The 22,655-nt window shown below is 39.4% G+C and overlaps 1 protein-coding gene across 4 annotated transcripts in view; it reads left to right on the top strand.

The window, feature by feature from the left end:
* The window catches only part of EGFLAM (EGF like, fibronectin type III and laminin G domains), a 115,428-nt gene that overhangs the window by 10,491 nt on the left and 82,282 nt on the right, over positions 1–22,655 (top strand). For all 4 annotated transcript variants that reach the window (XM_088152844.1, XM_025167757.2, XM_088152845.1 and 1 more), the window contains exon 2: positions 21,053–21,162. In XM_088152844.1, coding sequence (XP_088008970.1) covers positions 21,053–21,162 — 110 coding nt within the window. The remainder of the gene's footprint in view (positions 1–21,052; positions 21,163–22,655) is intronic.

The following is a 22,655-nucleotide window of genomic DNA, read 5'->3' as shown; positions in this document are numbered from 1 at the left end:
CCCTTTTATACTCCTGTTACTGTTCGTCTGAATCTTTAAAATTGTGGTGCCCACAATTGGATACAAAGCCCAAGGTGAGTTCTGACTAATGCAGAATAAAGAGAAATCTTTACTTCCTGTGATTTAGAAATTACCTCTTCTCTTGATGTAGCCTAAAATTACATTTACTTTTTTGTGACTGTACTGCAAAGCTGGTTGATATACAATTTGCAATCAACTACTATTCACAAGTATTATTACCAAGCTAGATATCCCTCATTCTATACCTGTGGGTTTAATTTCTGTTTTCCAAGTCAAGAACTTTCCATTTGTCTCTATTAAATGTTCATTTCTGTTATTTTCAGACTATGTCTTTGAATCATTCATATTTTGAATTTTATTTCTATCTTCTAGGGTTGTAGCTTTTCTGCCCAATATTGTGTCTTCTGTCAATTTGATAAACACTGAGAAGTATTCCTTTCATCTCCTCCTCCTCCTCCTCCTCCTGGTAATTAATAAAACTGTTGAAGAATACAAGGTCCAGGACTAAACCTTGTGGCACCCCATTCAATACCAGTCTGATGAGGAACTACTGATGATCACTTTTTAAATATGATTTTTGAGTTAGCTGTATATTGATTTCATTGTCATGCCATCCAGCACATACTTAACTAGCTTGCTAATCAGAATGTTATGGGATGGGGTACTTTGTCAAATGCTTTGCTGAAATTGAGATATATTACATCTACAGCATTTGCACAATCTACTAAGGAGGTAACCTGATTTAAGAGATTATTCTGGCAAGACCTATTTTTTACAATTCCATGCTAACTTCTGGCAATCAGTTTTCTAGGCGCTCAAGATCAATCTCTTTCTGCTCTGCTGAAGAATCTGTAGATCTTTTGATCATCCTTCCCCCACTCTTTGAAGGTGGAGCTTCAAATATATGCTTTCCTCCAGTCTTCTGGCACTTTATCCATTCCTTAAAGTAGTACATAAAAGTTCTGCACAATCTACTAAGGAGGTAACCTGATTTAAGAACTGTGTCATTTTTCTGACGCTAGAGATTTAAACTCATTCAGAGAAACAGGCATTCCCTGATTGGGTTTCTATCAGTCTCAGGGTTCACAATTCCGTGGTGGAGCATTTACTTCATGTTGGAGAAGACTGAAGCAAAAGACACTTTGCATACTTACACCATCTTTGTTGATCGTCCTCTTTCCTTTCATTTTGAACTTATCTGAAAAAGTCCTTTCTACTATTTGTACCATCATTGGCCAATCTCAGCTCATTCTGAACTTGTGTAACTCTGGTGAGATGGTGTTCAAAGTCCTTTATAGACATTGGGCCAATCTACAGTACATGATTCCTTCAGCATTATTTTCTAATTTTTTATGGATGGAGCTTTTGCCCTTAATCTAGTTAAAACAATATAGAATTACTAAACCTTAGTGGTTGGGTTTATACGTTATGCTAAGACAAAAACATGGCATAGGGCTTGGTTACTTGAGGGACCACTGGTCTCCCATAATATCTGCCTGGCTGATCCAATCTGGCAGGGTTGGTGTGCTCTGACTTCCCTCAATTAAACAATGACGTCTACTGGGACCCCGGAAGCATGCTTTCTCTGTAGCAGTGTCTGCCCTTGGAAATGAGATTCCCCCTGAGATTTGAACAGCCTCCACTGGTGTTTCAAAGGGCCCTGAAGACCTGGCTCTTCATCCAGGACTTTGGGGAGGGTGATTGAAGCCCCCTTTTCTTCTTTTTCTTTGTCCCCATCCAGTTTTGTCATTTCTGCTATCTTTATTCTTTTTTTATTTTTTGTTTTCATTGTTGCTTCCTTGTTTTTAAATGGGTTTAACAATTTTTAAACCACCCAGAGTTGCCGAGAGTCAGGTGGCATAAAAATTTTAATAATAATAATTATTATTATTACCACCACCACCAAACTTTAGATCAGTGTGTGAATCCATGTCTGGATTTATTATGGCATTTCCAAGATTGCCACAAAAGGACTATTTATATATTTGCTGTTCTGCACCATTTCCCCCCCTCCCCCCAACATACACTTCCAAACACACAGACACACAAAATACAAGTAAGCGGTGTGAGAGGGATAGAGAAGAGATAATCTTGCTTCTGAACACAAGGTCTTGGGGTATTCCTTTTCCTATGATCCATCAGGATTTAGATTACCCTAGCCAGTTTTTGGTTGATCTTGAAAAAAGCTCATCAAGATTGAAACTGATTAGTACTCAGATGGTTGAGCCCCATCTGCTAGACTGAGAAATAAAAAACAACAGCCACAACCCAGAAGAAAGCAATGAGAAGCCACTTTTGTATTGTTGCCAAGAAAAATGCATGGATATGTCTATGGGGTCAGAGGTGTCCACAGGGTATGGTCAAAAAAGTCATGATGGCAGACACCATGGTGTGATCAAAGCTCTGTCTGTTTTTATATGCATTGTGTATGTGACTCACCTAAAAAAATAGGTAGAGCTTTGATCACGCCATCCCAGCCACCATATGGACGTTTTTGACCATGCCCTGCAGATACTCCTGCCAGGAATTAAGCTGGAGATAAGGAAGACCTTTCTCTTTAAACAGGCAGGGGGTAATCTGACCTCTGTATTCATGGCGTAACTCTAATGGAGTTGAATATGTAGAGAAGAATAGTTTCTATAGGTAGAGTCTATGGCTGGGAAAAGAACCAGAATTCTGCACTACTTTTTGGGATGGGCTTCCCTCTTATTTTATGGGTTAGAGAAATATTGTTGAACTCCTTACCAAATTGTTACAATTGTTACATACAATCTACAGCTTGTGCTCAGTTCTGTTCCTGACAAGAAACATCAGAAATAGGCAACTGGATGCATTTCAGATGTTGGGGACCCACATCCATGATGGTCCTGAAGTGTGCAGAATCAACCTCCCAGTTTCACAAAAGGGAGAACGTGTAAGTTTTTCACAGAGGTAGTTTCCTTTATGCTCTGCATTTAACTTCAAAGCATTCCATGTACTGACTAAATTTTACTGCATATGGGTTTTCCATCATCAGCAGTTGATATGGTTGCTCTTTGGTAGCTGGGCTATATCTTGGTTGAAGCCATTTCAAGAGACAGCCAGTAGGAAGGAAACATTTAGAACAATGTTTCTCAATGCTGGCTGGGGAATTCTGGGAGTTGAAGTCCAGACATCTTAAAATTGCCAAGGTTGAGAAACACTGATTTAGAAGCTTCTGTGTAGACCTGTATTGCAACACTACCAACTGCAGCAAGATTCAGAGAAGGCCAACTGGTGGGGGGAGAGTCAGTCTGCAGCCATTTGCAATTTCAACCCCTGGAATCCTGTGCCAAAGGCTAGTGCAATTGCGGTGTTACAGGGAAGCTGTTTTGCTGAAAAACCTACTGTGAAATACCTTGTTTCAAGATGCTGCAAACAAGCATCGTTCTAGGTAACATCTAGCTCTGTTTTGGTCCTGCTGTTCATTAGATCTTGAGCAGTTACAGATGAAAGGCCCCTGTGATCTCCTCTGACAAAAGAACAGGAGAGGCAGCGCTAGAAAGCTGAAAACCAGTGAAGAGGCACTTTCTCAGAGGCCCTGAAAATAAACATTGCGTATGAAAGAGGCAAAAATGAAGCACTGATTTTTTTTTAAAAAAAAACTTCACATTCCTCCTAAATCTATTGCATATTACTTTTGAGCAGAAGTTGTTGACTGTTCACCCTCTCCTCCTCCTTTTTCTTTTGATCATTTATTCAGGCATCGAAAAGAGAGTGGCCGAGGAGAATGCAAGACAATAAACCGGGTTTCTTCCCTCCCTCTTCTGCTCCTTTAATACCAATAAACAAAGGGGGCTTAATGCAAGCTTCACAGCTGGAAAAGGTCACCAGGAGAGACTGGTGGTCCATCTTGCCCCTTTTCAACGATGAGAAGTGAACTAGAAGGGGTCAGGAATGAAACGATGGTCAAACTCACCTTGTTTTTCTCTCTCTCAAATCCGCTCTTTCACTGAGCATCTTCCCAGCCTGTACAAATCAATTTTGTATCCCCTATGAAAGATGTAACTGAGAGAGAAATCTATTTCTGAAGCTGGGGTGGTGGTGGGATCAACAGTAAAACTAAATGCCACAAATGCGGTTGGCTATAATTAAACACCATGATCAAACCCCCTTGTGGGTCCGATTCGAAACCTCTTGATGACCGTTGGACTCATTTGGAACATTTATTTATAGTCGCCTTTGAAATGCATTATGGATGAGAAAAAGGGGAGTCAAGCCCAATTTTTAAAAGGGCAGAATTAAACTGTAGCTGTCAGGAATCTGTCTGTATCAATAAATGAAATAGACCGAAGTTCCCCAGAGACTTGACTATTTCTATCTTATTTCTGCCATTTCTTTCTGTAATTGCTGGGAGTCTTCATTGCTTAATATTCATGCTTCTTCTTCATGTTAGCTTTGTACTAGACTGCTTCATTCCAAGCCAGGTTGGATTGGATGCTGTAATAGCTGAGCGACACAGCATTCACCATGCACAATAATAATCATAATAATCATAATAATGAGGCTTAATCGCGCTGTAATTGCAAGCAGGGAGCCGAGAGAGCAAGGTTTCCTTTGGATGACTTTACCTGAATGCTAGTTTTACCTTGCAGTTCACTGCCATTTCTTCCCTAGCAAAATACTGTCTTTTGAAAAACACATCAGGGTAGAATAAGAAAAAAATAATAAAATCTACCTTAAAGTATGTCAGAAGTAAAGGACAGACATCTCTGGAATAGGGCCTTCCAATAGCTACTGTAAGGATTGTAAAATTCAAAAGGCTCACAATTTGGGTTGGTCCAAATTGTACCTGCAAAATTGAGAAAGGATTTCCTTGTTGAACTGGTGCTTTATTTATTTTTAAATGTAGGACCATTCAAAACAGCCAGCAAAAGTGGTAGAGTCTTTCTATCAGACTGTTCTCAGTCTTGGATTTTTTGCCATGCATTTTCCCAATAAGGCAGTCAGTTAAAGTGAAATAATACACGTTCTCCAGTATTGTTCATGCCTCCTGATTTTCTTGGTCCTTGAATTGCTTTGCTTCATTAAGATTTCTAACTGGGTAGTTGCCACTCAATCAGTTTAATTATTCTGTGGTTTACTTTAATATGAAAGTTTATTTTAATATGTGTATTATTTGGCTGCTCCAAAGTTCCTTTAGATAATGCTGATATATTACTACCGCTAATTATAATAGAAACTGCACCAAAGGTATCTCCTAACAATAGCATCAGTGGAAGTGGCTTGTGGGGTAATTGATTTTGCCCCCCCCCATCATCTTGAATGTTTTTAGTATTTATATATAGGGTTTGTTTTACAGTTTGTCTTTTTAATGGATTAATTAATTTTAATTATCTATATGGTATTTTTTAATTGTTCATGGGGCTTTGGTTTTAATTGTGAGCCGCCCAGAGTTACCTATTGGGGGAGATGGGCAGCGTTCAAATTTAATAAATAGCTAGCTAGCTATAGCTAGCTAGGATAAATGGGAATTATTGGGGATTATGGGAGTTGAAGGCACCAGTTGAGGAAGAATGCTGTGAAGCTGTCAGGTGCACAAGGAGGTTGCTCAATTTCTACCTCTTCTTTTTCTGGCTTTCTTTCCTAAGTTTCTTTTCAATAGAAGAGAATATCTGTAGCTCCAGGGTTGAACTGTGGAGTCCTTGGTGCTCTCTGAGCTTGGTTGTTTGCTTGCAGACGTTTCATTACCCGACTAGGTAATGTCATCAATGCTAGTGAGCGTGGGGTTTGCTTCCTGATTATATATGGCAGCTTGCCCTGAAGAAAACCATACCCCCACCAACACCGGCAGGGCAAGCTACTGCATATAAATAGGGAGAAATCCCCACACTCACTGGCATTGTTGATGTTACCTAGATGGGTAATGAAATGTCTGCAAGCAAACAACCAAGCTCAGAGAGCACCAAGGACTCCTGAGTTTCTTTGTCCCAAGAGACTCCTCAGTCCAATCTAATGCCATTTTTGTCCTCCTAGGAATTGATGTGGATGTCTGTAGTCTACCATATACTGCATCTAGGACTGTAACCTGGTAGCTTCCCCCTCCCCCAATCTTCTGGATATTTAAATATCCTACTGGGAAACTCAAAGGTTTGCATACTGGTTTCTGAAACTGTCATTATTCCAGTTTTTCCCAATCTAGGAAATTTCTTGTGGACTTCACCCTCTAGAATTCCCCAGCCAGTATGGCCACTGCTGAGAATTCTGGGTGTTGAAGTCTACACATTGGAAAGTTGACCTGATTTGGAAACTGCATTAGCCTGATTTTACCTTAATATGCCCCCTCATAGATGCTTTGAATAATTTTTGCTCCTTAGCAAAGCTTGGGCATGTTGATACCTGGTTCTTATTTTTCAGCCTATCCTTATTGGCTCCATTTTTGTTGGCATGGGGGCATTTAATTTATTATTGGAGTGATTATTTAATTCATTCATTTACATTAATGAATACTGCTCTTAGAGTATGTTCTGCTCATGTTTTGCAACTGGTGGTGTTAGTGGTGCTACATTCCAGCATCTATAGAGATTGAGCAGGTAGGAAAAAAAGCTACTGTGATATCTTCTTGGAGGATGAAATCATGGGTGCCACTTGACCTAGCCTGCATGCAGGAAAGTACAGTGGAGGATTCCACCTGATGGGTAATGTTGAGGTTCAACTGCAAGACTTGTAGAATGGGGGATGGGGCACCCACCATTAGAATAGATGGTCCAGGAAACCAAGAAGGGCTTGCCTGGCTCTACTGTGCTATTGTTCCGAGTTGTGTTCCTCCCACCAACTCAGCAACTAACCATGATTATGTCAAAATAACATAGTTGCACAATTGTTGTACTCCTTGTTCTACCTGCAGATGCTCAAGCATTACCTAACTCCATAGCTTCCCCATCTTTATTTTCCCTTGCCCTGTTTGCCTGTTTAATTTCACTAGGTTCCAGTTATTTACCCTTTCCAGCTGTAAAATCAAACTTTAGGCTGTAACCTGTATCAACCCCTGGCCTGACAGTAATTATGCTGTAATTTAGTATGGAAAACCTACACTAAAGCATGTCACAGGTCTCAGTGTGCTACAGGTTATTGGTTTCTCAGATCTTTCAGATTATAGCATCTTAACCATGACCAGTAGTCAAGGTTTATGGAGGCTGTAGTTCAAAACATCTAGAGCTGTGCTTTTCAACCTCAGCAAGTTTAAGATGTGCGGACTTCAACTCCCAGAATTCCCCAGCCAGAGTTGAAGTCCATATGTTAAAGTTACGAAGGTTGAGAAACACTGATCTAGAGGGTACAAGGCTGCATATTTCTGCTCTACAGGAGGCTGAAGCAAAAAGGCCTCTGAACAAGTAGGTAATTTCAGTGGATTCATTCCTGAACTAGGAGAGCCAATGTCTAAATTATCAGGAGCTGTTCTGAGTTTCAGATTGCATAGTGGAAGTCATAACGGTGCTTGACTTTCCCATTGCACTCCCTCCCAGAAAGTCAGGTTTTGTAATAAATTCTGCTCCTTTGGCAGTGAAGCCTTCATTGTGGTAGAGCCGTAGCACGGCAGGAGCATTTTATACAAAATCTGGAGAGAGATGTAACATTTATAGTGATGTAGGATGAGATGGTTAGATAGCATCACTGAAGCAATGAGCATGAAACTGAGCAAACTCAGGGAGGCAGTGAAGGACAGGAAGGCCTGGCGCGATATGGTTCATGGGGTCACGAAGAGTCGGACACGACTTAACGACTGAACAACAACAAGGTTCTCTATGTTTCTCAACAGTTTAAAAGGTAATTTTCTTTTCCCTACAGTAAATCCATGGGCAACATTCTTTTATGATGACTTAATTAAAATTTAGTCAGGCTGCTGGGGCTAGATAAAATTGCTTTGTAAGCTGGGGTTTGGTCTTTACACTATTTCTACTGTAAAGAAGAAGGAAGGAAGGAAGGAAGGAAGGAAGGAAGGAAGGAAGGAAGGAAGGAAGGAAGGAAGGAAGGAAGGAAGGAAGTCCCAAATCTTTAGTTTCTTAATTTTATCCAATTCATTATCTGACACTTTAGTTAGATATATGGCATACTTTTTATTAAGACTACATTTTCCTATCCATTTCCTTGATACTACATTCTGTTAAATCCCATCCCTTTTTTTTCCATTTCCACAACCATGTTTTATTCAAAATCACCCTGCATTTTCTTCATTCCTCGATCTCTTTCACTGCATATGATGCAACCTTTTTCTTCTCTGAACATATTATACGTCTTCCTCCTATCTTCCTTTTTTGCAGCAGTCATTCTCTTTTACGCTTTCCTTCCTCATCTTTTTCTCTTCGTCCTGATCATTCCATTTTCATGGTTCCTATGAGTGTTTGTGACATAAATCCTTTTCATTCTGTTCCAAGCAACTTTCACACCCCCTTTTTCCTTGTGTCTACTTTTCATTCATTTTATTAATCTATCTTCTTATACTTTATACAGGACCTTGTATTCCCTGCACATTCCCTGCACATTCTCTTTGTGCAGTCATTCTACCTTACTCTCATTTCTTTTATTTGTTATTTATTTATTTTTTCTTGTCTTCCATGTCCCTTTTTCCCAAGATCCATTCTTGATGCTACCAAATAATGGTCTATCCCACATGCAGAACCTCTCTTCATCCTTGTATCTTCACTAGTTTTCTCAGTCTTTATAATTCATCAAATTCATCATGGTTTTAGATTTTGATTCTTTTGTTATGCATACTTACAAACAGATTTAGGCCTAAACCACATATTTGAAACAGATTTTTTTTTTCTAAGCAGATACTCAACAAACAACCATTCACATTTATTCTTGGATCTACAAATCCCCAATCACCTCTTGTGTACTTTCTCCATTCCTTCCCACCCACCCATTCATTACATTGCATAATTTTCTCCAAAACACATTCCTGGTTCTTCTGTTATTTTCATTCACTGAAAATATGTGGTGGTCACCAACCTCTGAATTACTACTTTCATACACAACTGCAACAATCTAAATAATACCAGTTCTTATACCTTCACTTCCCATGCATGTATTCAGCTCTGTTCCACAAGCTAAGACTGCATTCATTTCGATCTATTATATCTTTCTCCTTTCTTAGTTTTACAACCACACAATGTATTTATCTTTCATTCATTTCATTTGTTAATGCATGCTCTTCACCATTTACTATTCGTGCATTCCAAATTGCCATCTTCAACATTGCAGTGATTGTCACCAGATAGGTCTGAAATAATTGACCTCTCCTGTCCACCTTGGCTTTGGTCAATCAAGGGTTTGATACAATGCTTTTTAGTAAGATAAGGAAGGAGTAGACAAGGTTATTAGTTTTAGTTGCACCTTTGCCTTATGCGGCATTCTCTATATTGGTCAGTTTGGGCAGAGTTTGGCCAGCATGTTTGAAGTTCACCCAGAGCCTTTTTCTCCCAGGCTGTTCATGCTATTCTGTGCAAGCTAGGATCTCTTATCTAGAGTCTTCTTGTAAGCCAGTGTATTGTTGTCATTCTTCCTCCAGTTAGTACATGTGTACTGACACAATCAAAATGCTTGGGGAAAAAAAAACAGAAATAGAAATAAACTGAAATAGACAGATTATCCATAAGCCAAAATCAAACAATCTACATTATAGTGTAGCATAATGTTTGAAGTAATTGTTAAATAATAAATAAGAAAAGCAAGGAAACAAGCTAACCTTTGCTAAATTCTGTCTATATGCACCATGGGAAGACAACACGGTTTGTAAAATGAAGTTCAAGTTCTAATCATTTTTTTTAAAATATAAAACATTTTTGAAACTTAAAAACCTAGCACCTGTTTGAGAAATCTCCAGCTATCTGTTAAATTTTAGGAACACTAGGAACTCTATGGATGATATATATTGCCTCAAAATAAAAACACAGTGAATGTTCAGTGTTTTGTTTTCAAATTCAAGAAAAAATGATACAACAATGATATATAGTCAAAACAGAGTGGGCTTTCAGTTATCTCTTTTACCCAAAACTTACCATCAGTGTTGTTGGATATATAAACACAGAGGAATGATGGTGAAAGCTCTAGGAATTTAGCTAATACAGCAGCCAAGACAGCAATGGCAAGTCACAGAATTCAGGTATTTGAGTAAGATACTCTGTTTTGTATGTTTGATTTGCTTTTCTTCAAGTTCTCTGTAGTTGTGACACAGAGATATTTTCTGGATTCAAAATGGGGGTTGGAATGTTCTCTCCAAGCCTTATGACATTTGAAGACTTCCATCATAGAATATTTTCAACGATAGCAGTATAATTAAAGGACCAAAAGTTGTATGAAAGGTTAAAGCATGTGCTGCCTATTTTGTGTTGCACATTTTCTAGCTGCACACAGAATGAAATTATCCAATCATCTTTTCAAATCAGCAATTTCATCCTGTCTGGTCGCCATCATCTTTGCAATAGCCGGCTCTGAGACCCTTTGGTTGGGGGTGGGGGAGGTTCTCTTACTTATTGCAACTGGATTGAGACAGTACAGACTTCACAGATGAGAGGAAAGTGTCACCTTTTTCCCCCCACGTTGGCCTCTTCCCTTTTTCCCCCCTCTGTTCACCTTGCCATCTTTGTCTCATCTGATTGCATCTTTAATCCAGCTCGCTATGAGAATATCCCATGAGCATTTAGGATTAGAAATGTGAAAAGCACTTCAGAGCCTAGTAGAATCAGTGGTTAGCCAATCATGGTTTAAATAAACCACAGTAGGCCATATTCAGAAAACACACCACACTAAAAACCATGGTTTGTGAATGACAATGGATACTGGCAACAACATTTAGTTTTGGTATAACAAAAAAAACACTAAAAGTGTTGCAGAAACTAAATGAGTCAGCCAACCAGTCTGCCTGCGTGCTTTCCTTCCTCTCTCTTTCTCACTCTTATATTTCCAAAGGCTTTCCCATGAATCCACAGGTTTTTCTCCAGATTTAAGAACGAATGCCTCCATTTTTTTTACTTTTAGGAACGCATTTCAAACAGGAATTTTAGAATCTAAGATGAGGCATTTTTAAAAAATAAACCATATTTCCATATTTCTTAATTGCATAATTTGGAACTTTATTATTAATTAAAAATGCAATTTTATAGCTTTCTGAAAATAAGATCCTTTGAACTTCCAGTTAGACAGTTATGAGGTTGCATCAGTAGTTCTGATACACTTCTTTTTAGGTATTGAGTGATCAAGGTTTTCAAGGTTGCTCTAAGAAGATCTTCAGTGAGAAAGTCCTTTAAGTAAGCTGCTCATTTTTCATGGTTGCTACTTTAAAATCTGTTTCTGATATTGGACCTAATTTGGATAAAATGCCTATTTATTTATTTTTTTTGTATCATCTTGCTAGTCTTGACACCTAGGATAGCTAGATTTAGCCTTCCCCAAAATAATCCTTTCAGAAACCACTGACTATGACTAACGGATGAGGATAGTTATGATTTAACTTCTGAAATCCCTGAAAGAAAGTCAAAGCTTGTTTTCTCTCGGGGTATGGAATAATGGTTTTAAATCACAGGAAATTCTGAGGAAATGTTGAAAAACAAACATTCTAAACAGTATCAGCATATTAACAGTGAAACCAGCTACTCAGAGAGGCGTTGAACTTACGGAATTTGTTAAGGAGTTGGGTGGCTGTACACATTTAACTAATAAATAAATATTGGAAGTATTCAAGCAGAAACTCGACAGCCATCTTTCTAAGATGTTTGGCTTTGGATTCCCACACTGAGCAACAGATCTAAATACCTCCTTCCAGCTATCTGATTCTATGATCCATTATCCTTATCCAAAACATCTGGAGGGACCCTCACTGAAGTAGGCTGCTATAGAGTTAGGTAGGTTAACAGGGGATAAAAGGCCATTGCCTGGAAAGTAGGGTGCACGGCTGTCCTCTTTAGCAGGCCCCAGGAGCATGTAGATCTTTCTACGTGAAGGCTGTTTCTTTTCTGGCTTCTCTAGAGAGCTGCAACTCGATGGCTTTGGCCTTCAGTGCTGCATCTCAGTCATGCCAGATCAATGCTTGGGACCGCCAATGGGGTGTATGTGTTCATGTACACTTACCCCTATTACACATGAACCCACTCATGTTCTTATTCAGTGCAGACTTGTTGGAACATGGAGACGCTCATTTTCTCATACCAGCAATCCTGCTATAAATCACTGCTTTTTCAGAGGGCTGCTGGGAGGGGTGGGAGGATCAGCCCCCTCCCCACCCAGAGATTCTGAGGGCGCTGCATTCCCCAGTATGAAAGTGCCACAGACTCAAATTGATGGATATGGCAGAAAATGACAAATTGACTTGCCTATTAAAAGAAAACTCAAATAACTACTACCTTAAAGAATGGAAACCATTGATGGGCTATTTGCAAAATGCAGGTGGGGTGAAGCTTACATGGGGATTTGAAGATTCAATTATAAATGTAATGGGATATATTTAGACAAAGAACTATTCCTATTTAATGTATTAAAAACTAGCACTTATGATAGCCTTATTATTTCTAAGACCAGAGATAGATTGGAAGTTATCTATTTTTCATCTCTTTTTTTCTTTTGCTTTACCTCACTTTTCCTTTTCCTTTTCTTTATATTTTGTATTTCAAATTTTCCTTTTCGTTTCTAACTTCTAAATATGTATCTTTAAAATCTCAATAAAATATTATAAAAAAAGAAAGAAAGTGCCACAGACTCTGTGGCAGTTTGCTATTCAGATGATTGGCAGATGGCGGGAGGGGTGCATATTGGGTGGAAGTTCACACAATGGGTTGTACAGAAAGCCATTATGGCCTGTGGGGTTGCCCACGTTGCTTTAAATGGATACTTTTTTCTCAATGCAAATTAATTTGGTATCATTTGCATAAGATTTTGTGAAGTTTGAATCCTACCAAGCCATTGCATTTTCTTTGTCCTTCTCCCAAATAACACTTTCATGTCTATTAGTACCTCTCCCCCAATTTTTCCATAGCAGAAAACAGTCAAATGAATTGTTTAGAAATCCTGAATGACATTTCTCTGTTTGCTTTTTCTAACCTCCTAACATCTTGTTGCTGATCAATACTGGCAAGTATTTTATGCTGTTAAGTTTTGTGCTTAGCTGCAGATCAAATGTTTGTGGAAATGACAAGAGCAAACTTGATGGAAGCTTGTCTCACATTTTCTGAAATGACCTTTAAGATAACTTCCTTCCACCTGGCATTTTTGTTAGAATTGGCTGAAAAGCCCTCTTTTTTGTAGCTTTCCACTTCCATCACAACAGATAAGGTCAGCAATATCATTAGCTTGCACAAAATAAAAGTTGATGTGCATATGTAGGCACATAAATATATGCACAAATCTTCTTACTTGGAAAATCATTGTTGTACCCTGATTGCATATGCCTTTGGTTTCAGCTCCTTTAGAGAGTATACAGATCTTTTTTGTTCAAGAAGAAATGATAGAAAGTCTTCCAATTTAACAGGAAGTTCTGCTCTTGATTCTTTAAATCTGGTATGGTATAAACAATTATCGAAAGATATAGGAATAAGTACAGAATACCCTATAAAAGTTTACGAAGACAGTCAAGCATGTATCAAAATGGCTACCTCCGAACGGATGAAGGCGAGAACAAAACATGTAGCCATTCGTTACGAAAACGTAAGGGATGCTGTCAATAGGGAATTTATCCAGCTCAAGTATTGTCCATCTAAGGAGATGTTAGCTGATGGATTCACAAAACCATTAGGTGTGAAGAAACACCAAGATCTCATATCAAGACTGAATATCAAAAGCCTGATCTAAATGTGTATATGTATATATCATTGTAAATAAAACATGTGTTTAACCTCCATAAAGGAAAGGAGGGGTGTTAGGTATTCACCATGAGTGTTTCCTTTAAGGAGTATATCATTATGATAGAACACCTCAGGTGAGGAAGGATGGCTGTGATTGGATAGTAGAAGTATAACAGTAGGCTGTTTCCCAAGCAAAGTTGTTGGGGGATGTTTGGAGAGGAAATACTGTTGCTGAACTGTTACATTGGACTGAACTGTAAGTGTATGACCTTGGATTGTTTAACTGACCATTGCCTATATTGTATATATTTGCTCATTGTAAATACAAGTCTGTTGGACTATAAGCTGTGTTTGACTTGTTATTTACCACTGTGCATATCTACTGGTTTAGTAGATATCATCTCCAAGCCTATCCCCTGATAATTCCAGGATATGCCAGGGAACAAGAATGTGCTGGAATATCTAATGAAGGTTTTAGAGATGGTCCCAAAGGTCAAATTTTGTAATAAGATTTGCTAGAGAAATCTTTATGTTGAATTCAGAAGAGAACTGGATCCTTTAATTTTATACTGGAAAACACACTAAGTTAGATGGGAAGATGTATGTCCCTTAATCTGGAGAGGGAAGTAAGTTCATACACACAGTCTGTGCTTGAATAGATTACCCAAATACCTGTCCATGTAGGCCAATACTGTGTAGTTGATTCTCCAGGTAATCAACCATATAATTTTGTAGTAAGCATATTAGATTTAGATATGAAGCGAAGCTGTCTGGGTGACTGAGCCAATTGTAGTCTCTCTGATCAGTCTACCATACAGGGTTTTAAGGATAAATTTGAGGAAAATACTATGTCATCTTAATTTCTAGAGGAAATGTGGAATATAAATGCAACATTTATGTTTGTTTGTATCCTTCTATTCACTGTGATGATGGCAGAAAGCAAGCAAGCATGTATTTCTTTCATTCCACAGGATTGGCTGGATCTGGTGAGAGATGTCACTGAATACATCTCACTGAGATTATATAAAGGAAATGTGTTCTTTTTGTGGTTTTAATGTTTTCTTAATTTATTGTTTAAAAAGGAACTGTTTTCCTTTTTTGCCTATGAATTTGCCACAGTTGATAAAAACAAGCATGTGTTGACCAGCAAAACTGTTAGTGAGCTGCTTCAGGTATAAAACACTGGATGGAGCAGTCAGTCCCTTGAACAGGTGATGTGAACAGCTTTAGTCTTCCTCCTAGGCGGAAAATGGAGGACAAGCTCCATTGATTCTCTGCTAGTGGAGCGTGTAAAAAGCTTTCAGATACTGCACAGTTTTTTCCCCCTTTCATATTAATTATTTCTTTGAGGATCTTGGCAAGGATACCTAGCAATTAACCAAGAAGATACATTAGCTTCAGCAACACAGGTGCCCTAAGATGAAATATTATAACATCACAGGTAAGCTTCCATGGCAATGATTAAATAATCACCACTGGGCAACTGAATCAAACAGAAGGGTAACCTCTATCTGGATAAGCTACTCTTGTAAGTGTAATTGATGTATAGGACTAATAGGCTGATAAGATGCCTGTGAGGTGGTAAGGATTAACACAGGTCTGAAACAAAGCTGTACAAAAGATTTTCAAATTCTTAGGTTCCATCAGGAGAATAAGCATGTAGGGTAAGAATACATTGAGGTCTTGGGCAACCCAGATAAGCTCTCCTCTACATATTCTTTGATCTCAATGGCTCTTAGGACCTTAGCTAAAACAATTGTGTTATGGAGGTTTCAGGAAATTGGAATCATTGCAGTTATCAATATATAAGAGTAAGTAGCCTATTTTATTGGGGTTTTTAAATTTATGGTCAATGATTGTTGTTGTTATTATTATTATGTGTCAAGTCAGTGTCAGTTCTTAGTGATTGTATAGATAGATTTTCTCCAGGTTGATGATGATTGATAGATAAGATTTTTTTAAAAAAATAAGGATTTTGTGTTAGCTATTTGAGTACAGTACTTCTGCATTCATTGGCCAGGGTTTTAGAAGGCAAGAACCAAGTTTCCCTGACAGTTGGGAAATGCTTATGATAAATGTTTATTGCTAGACATGTCAAAACACTGTGTTGTCATTGGTAGCTCCCTTGACAGGAGTATCAGATAAATTGTGGCACAGGTCACGAAGCATTGTAGTCAAGTTTTTCTTCAGTCCCTCTACCTCACAGTTTGAAGCTGTGTGTTTCCCATCTGCTTATGTGTCACTTCTGACCTTTGTCTGTCAGTTGGAGGAACAGCTTCCTGCCAGCTGCCTCCCATTCCCCTTATGTTCTCCAGTGGCTGACAAAGTCAGAGAGACAACTTTCAGTTCACTGTGGGTGAGAGGAGCCTGGAGGGGAGGCTGTGTGTTTTGGATGGCTTGTGTCTCTAACAGACTGTTGTGTGGTACTAGATCTCCATAAATGAAAATGCATGTAGTTGGGTTCGCACTTTACACTAAGCCCTCAGTATGGTTTGTTCAGTTTTGGTTTAGTATGTTGCATGAATCCAGCCATTGTTTTGAAACCCTATGGTTTATGTGATGTGTAATCACAGCCATTGCTGTTTATTCAAAAAATCACAGTTAAAGCAGATGATGGTTTAGCGCAATTTGTAATTCAGTATTAGGTTGCAATACTGTATGTACAGTCAGGTCCAGAAATATTGAGACATCGACACAATTCTAACATCTTTGGCTCTATACACCACCACAATGGATTTGGAATGAAACAAACACAATGTGTGTTAACTGCAGACTTTAATTTGCTTTAAATTAATCAGCTTTAATTTGAGGGTATGTACATCCAACTCAGGTGAACGGTGTAGGAATTACAACAGTTTGCATATGTGCCTCCCACTTGTTAAGGGACCAAAAGTAATGGGACAATTGGCTTCTCAGCTGTTCCATGGCCAGGTGTGTGATATCCCCTCAGTACCCCAATTACAATGTGCAGATAAAAGGCCCAGAGTTCATTTCAAGTGTGCTATGTGCATTTGGAATCTGTTGCTGTCAACTCTCAAGATGAGATCCAAAGAGCTGTCACTATCAGTGAAGCAAGCCATCATTAGGCTGAAGAAACAAAACAAACCCATCAGAGAGATAGCAAGAACATTAGGCGTGGCCAAAACAACTGTTTGGAACATTCTCAAAAAGAAGGAACGCACCGGTGAGCTCAGCAACACCAAAAGACCTGGGAGACAACGGAAAACAACTGTGGTGGATGACCGAAGAATTCATTCCCTGGTGAAGAAAACACCCTTCACAACAGTTGGCCAGATCAAGAACACTCTCCAGGAGGTAGGTGTATGTGTGTCAAAGTCAACAATCAAAAGAAGACTTCACCAGAGTGAATACAGAGGGTTCACCACAAGATGTAAACCATTGGTGAGCCTCAAAAACAGGAAGGCCAGATTAGAGTTTGCCAAACGACATCTAAAAAAGCCTTCACAGTTCTAGAACAACATCCTATGGACAGATGAGACCAAGATCAACTTGTACCAGAGTGATGGGAAGAGAAGAGTATGGAGAAGGAAAGGAACTGCTCATGATCCTAAGCATACCACCTCATCAGTGAAGCATGGTGGTGGTAGTGTCATGGCGTGGGCATGTATGGCTGCCAGTGGAACTGGTTCCCTTGTATTTATTGATGATGTGACTGCTGACAAAAGCAGCAGGATGAATTCTGCAGTGTTTCGGGCAATATCTGCTCACATTCAGCCAAATGCTGCAGAACTCATTGGACGGCGCTTCACAGTACAGATGGACAATGACCCAAAGCATACTGCAAAAGCAACCAAAGAGTGTTTGAAGGGACAGAAGTGGAATGTTATGCAATGGCCAAGTCAATCACCTTCCCTGAATCCCATTGAGCATGCATTTCACTTGCTGAAGACAAAACTGAAGGGAAAATGCCCCAAGAACAAGCAGGAACTGAAGACAGTTGCAGTAGAGGCCTGGCAGAGCATCACCAGGGATGAAACCCAGCGTCTGGTGATGTCTATGCGTTCCAGGCTTCAGGCTGGGATTGACTGCAACGGATTTGCAACCAAGTATTAAAAAGGGAAAGTTTGATGTATGATTATTATTCTGTCCCATTACTTTTGGTCCCTTAACAAGTGGGAGGCACATATGCACACTGTTGTAATTCCTACACCGTTCACTTGAGTTGGATGTACATACCCTCAAATTAAAGCTGACAGTCTGCAGTTAACGCACATTGTGTTTGTTTCATTCCAAATCCATTGTGGTGGTGTATAGAGCCAAAGATGTTAGAATTGTGTCGATGTCCCAATATTTCTGGACCTGACTGTACGTGTTTCTCAGCATAACGGAAATCAGTGATGTTTTTTTGTGAGTTGTCATGCTTAGGACTGCATAGATACTGTTTAAAATCCAAGATGAAAATTTAGTGTGAGTTTCCCAATCTTTGTTTGGTAACTCTATTTTTGTTGTTTATATCTCTCAGAGAGTTTCCAGGACTAGTGATTTGGGAATTAGAGACATTGTTTTGCAGTAGTCCTTTCCTGTATCTCAGATAGATTTCAGATGGTGTCTTTTGGAGCTGTGATATGATATCCTTTATGTATCCATCCTGTCTCCAATGCATTTCAACATCTATGTGAAATTTTGGGGAGATCCTCAGGAGATTTGGAACTAAGTGCTAGGAGTATGTTGCTGACACCAAAATCTATTTTTTGTTGTATTTTCTGGTAACAATGTGGCTCCTCTGAAATATCTCCCTGCAATTGATAATTGGTTGGATGAGGGATCATATTATCTGTAGTTGATATGCCAACTTTGTCCCTTCCAAGAAGAGAATACATTGATCTTAAACAGTGGTTCCTGTGCTTATAACCTTGAGGCTTGGCTATTGCATGGGACTTCCTTTCTGTACGGTCCAGAAATTTCAGTTGAAGCAAAACACATCAGACAAGCTGGGCTTGGGAAAAACTCATACAGATCACATTATACGCACATTAAGCTAACTGCATTTTATTGGCTGCCAATTGATTTTGGGAGAAATGCAAAGTACTGGTTATTAATTTTTGAAGTCTTATATGGTTTATGTTCTGGGTTTTTGAGAGAATGCTTCTACCTATATGATTACCCTCATCATTGAGGTCATCAGGAGAAGTTTGCCTACAGTTCTTGCAGGCCCATCTTGTGGTCACTCATAGCTGAGCCTCTAGATAGCTGGCCCAGGTCTCTGGAATGTACTCCCTACTGATTTGAGGAACTGACCTCTTTGTTAACTACGAAAACACCGTTTTTTAAAAACAGGCCTTTTTCTGTTGTTAATTATTTTAATAGTTCTTTTAAATGTTGATTTTAATATCTCTGGTTTTAACAGTGGTTTTATGTTCTATTGTAATCTGGGAGGAACTTTCAATGGTTGGCTAAATAATAATGCATACATTATATTAAGCCGGGGCTTCATTATCCATGTTCTGTTGAATAAACCACAGTTGGCTAGATTCACAAAATATGTTGAATCAGAACCAAATACTCCACATTATAACTTTGTACACTGAATGAACCCAGGCAGTCTTAGTGAAAGTTATGGTAATCAAAACCTCTGTTAGTATTCACAAATGACAGGTTCTTTCTCTGAATTAAAAAGCCATTTGTGCTGCTGATTTTTGCATGGAGTAAGTCAGGCACTGAGGGGCATTAAAAAAATCAGTTACTGACAGTTATGGGGGAAGCTGACCTGTCTAGTTGCAAATTCTTAGAAGCCCTCTGGGATCAATAACATTTCAGGGAAATGGCCTGGAACAATTATGTTGTCTCATAACCCTCTTGAGAAGGCCTAAACAGGAATGGCATGACAGACCTTATCATACTGATGTTTTGGGGCATGGCAAGGATGAACAAATCATTTCAGTTCTGTGCACATAGAGAGAGAGGCAGATGAACCGATAAAGTGGTGAGACATTGTTCTGCTCGTTCCTTACACATCTGCCACTTCCCATTTCTTTACAAAGTTAATGGAAATTTACATACTGAGGAACTTTAAAAGTCAGCCCAGAGAGCATATTGACAGAATGAACCAAATTGCCCACAGCAGTTTTGAGCTCTTAGCTTGGCCTTAGTAGTTTTACATTGTAGTACCTCATAGAGAGGGAAGACTAGTCTGAGAATGAATCCTAACTGAAGAGTTTGCCTCTGAGAAAGCAGAACATTTTGACTGGGCCCCATTGGTTTCCTCCAGATAAAAAGGGGAGTAGAATTTTAACTAAGGGTCGAGTAAGTATGTTATATACATAATCACATCTGTTTTCCAATCACTGCAATTGTGGCCAGAAGGTTTCTGGCCCAATTCAAAGTGCTGGTTTGACCTTTAAAGCCCTACATAGCTTGGTCCCAGGGTTACTTTAGGGATTTTCTTCTCTAGGTGGAAGCTTCCTGGTCTGTTCATAAAGAGATGGAGGGAATACTGCGGATATTCTCCCTAAAGAATTCAGGGGGACATGAACCCAAAGGTGGTGGCTCCATGCTCTATAATGCCATGCCCTGGAGGGTTGCTTGGTACCCTCCCTCTTAGCCTTCTCCAAGCTGGTGAAAAACTGTTTTGTTTGAACAGACACCTGGAGTTTAGCAGGTTGCTCAATTTTTATTCTGCATCACTAGTGGGTTTTTGTTTTGTTTTTTGGTTATTTGAACAACTGAACTGGGTGATATAATAAATAAAGTACATTTCTGTTCTTTATTTCTTTTTGTTAAAGAAAAGAAAGATAATTCTAATTGGATTAATATAATAATCCATGAAAAACACAGGTTTAACCTTTCTCTCCCCGGCCATGATTCTTTTCGAAATCATAGCCTTCTTCCCATGACACTTAAAACACACACATTTGTATACCACCACCATCCACCCCACTTCTCACTGGCTCTCACAATCTTTTTCCCTGTTTTATAGGGTGCATTTAGGTGATCTTTGGGTAAGCAGGACATGGGAAGAAGCAATTAAGCTTCCATCCCTGTGCACTGCAACCCTAATCCAGGTGAGATATGCCTTTACTTTTAAATAAAAGAAAGAAGAAAATAGAACAGCGTGCTGTGGTTTTAATACTCTATAATGCTTGACCATTTGAAGTCATTCATAGGGAAAAGAAAAAAGAAAAGAAAAGGCATGTGTGCATCTCTAGGCACTTTTTGTCTATTACTAAGGTTGTTTTAGTTTCTTGCAACTCCTTATGCTTTGTCATTTTTTGAGACAGATAGGCTGGGGCCTCCTGTGGACATAACGCTGGATTCTTTGAACTGCACAGCACTTAGTATTCAATGGAGGATGCCTCAACAACATGCAAATACCATCACAGGGTACACTGTAAGTATCTTTTGATTTCTTTCACCAGAAATATATAGGTAATTAAAACACACTTTTAATCGGAGGGTCAGAGTCAAGGGCACCTGCTGGAGGGAGGGGGAGTGTGTCAACAAGTCAGGATGATACCTATGACCATGCAGTTGAAGTCCCCATGGTTGTGGTCACTATCTTGATCTTTTTGACCACTCTGTGGACACCCCTGGTAGACAGATGCCAAAGTAGATGCCTTAGGTTGTTTTATATCAGACATATAAAGTTCTAAGCTGAATTTTGGTCAGGAGAGATCAGCTTCTCCTCTTTCCAAGGAGAAGCTGGCTGTGTTTCTTTTGCTCTCAAGAAGGTGAATACTTGCTTCTGGATTTTGTGACAAATTATGAAACCAACTTCTGCTTCCTAGTCTACCTGTCCACAGAGTTGATTGGTTCACTCATAAGGGAAAGAAACCAGTGCTTTCCCTCCTTAGCAAAGTATAGCTTTAGAAACCAGTTAGCAAGGTACCTTCCCTTAGGAAGCGCTCCCTTCCCTTAGTGCCCTTAGCACTTTTTCATTTTCTTAATGGTTAGTCCAGGGCGGCAACTACTACAGATGCGGCAGTGGAAGTCAGTAAGATGTTCTGTAGCAAATTGCAAGATGTGCTAAATGTAATATCAAGAAGGGATATATGCATTTGGAAGCTGCAACTGTTCAGAATCCAGTTTTGGGTGCTCCACGGTTCACTCGAGTAACACCAGTGCCGAGTGACCTGCACTGGCTTCCAATTGCTTTCCGGGTGCAATTCAAGTTGCTGATTATGACCTTTAAAACCCTAAATTGCTCAGGGCCAGGTTACTTGTGGGATCACCTCTCCCTGCGGGTATCTTCCCGTCCTACTAGGTTAGATTGGGTGGGCGTGCTCCAGGTCCCCTCCCTTAAATGTTGCCATCTTACGAGACCTCGGAAGTGTGCTTTCTCAGTGGCCACCCCAGCCCTTTGGAACAGCCTCCCACTGAGATCAGAGGGATCCCTACCCTTTTAGCCTTCTGGAGGGCTGTGAAGACCTGACTCTTCCCCCAAGCATTGGGCTAGGATGGGGTTGAGCTGGGAGGATGTTTAGTCTGGCGCCTGGAGGGAAGGGTACTTTTGTTTTTAGCCATGTTTTTATGGATTGTTGTGAACCACCTAGAATCATTTTATGAGATAGGTGGCCATATAAGTCCTGTATATAAAATAATAAAATCAAATCTAATGGATGATTGGTATGCAAAAGTTGGAGAAATGGAGAAGAGAGGTTTTGAGAAGAAAATGTGCTGCACACACCTGTTTGAAGCATCATAAAAAGAGATGCTCAGATGGACAGCACCAGATGTACAACATCAGAATCAAATTGGCTATCTCCTAGAAAACAGAAGATGGAGAAGTGCAATCCATTTAACCAGGGCTTACCCAGTTGCAGATTGTGGTATAGGCCATGAATTATTGGTGTTAAATGTATGAGTTAGAATTATAAAATTAAA

This window comes from Python bivittatus, unplaced genomic scaffold (genome assembly GCF_059951505.1).
Source record: "Python bivittatus isolate LINGU-HERP-01145 unplaced genomic scaffold, Pbiv_v1 ctg000570_np1212, whole genome shotgun sequence".
In the NCBI taxonomy this organism is placed as follows: Eukaryota; Metazoa; Chordata; class Lepidosauria; order Squamata; family Pythonidae; genus Python; species Python bivittatus.
This window is presented reverse-complemented; position numbering and strand designations above follow the sequence as displayed.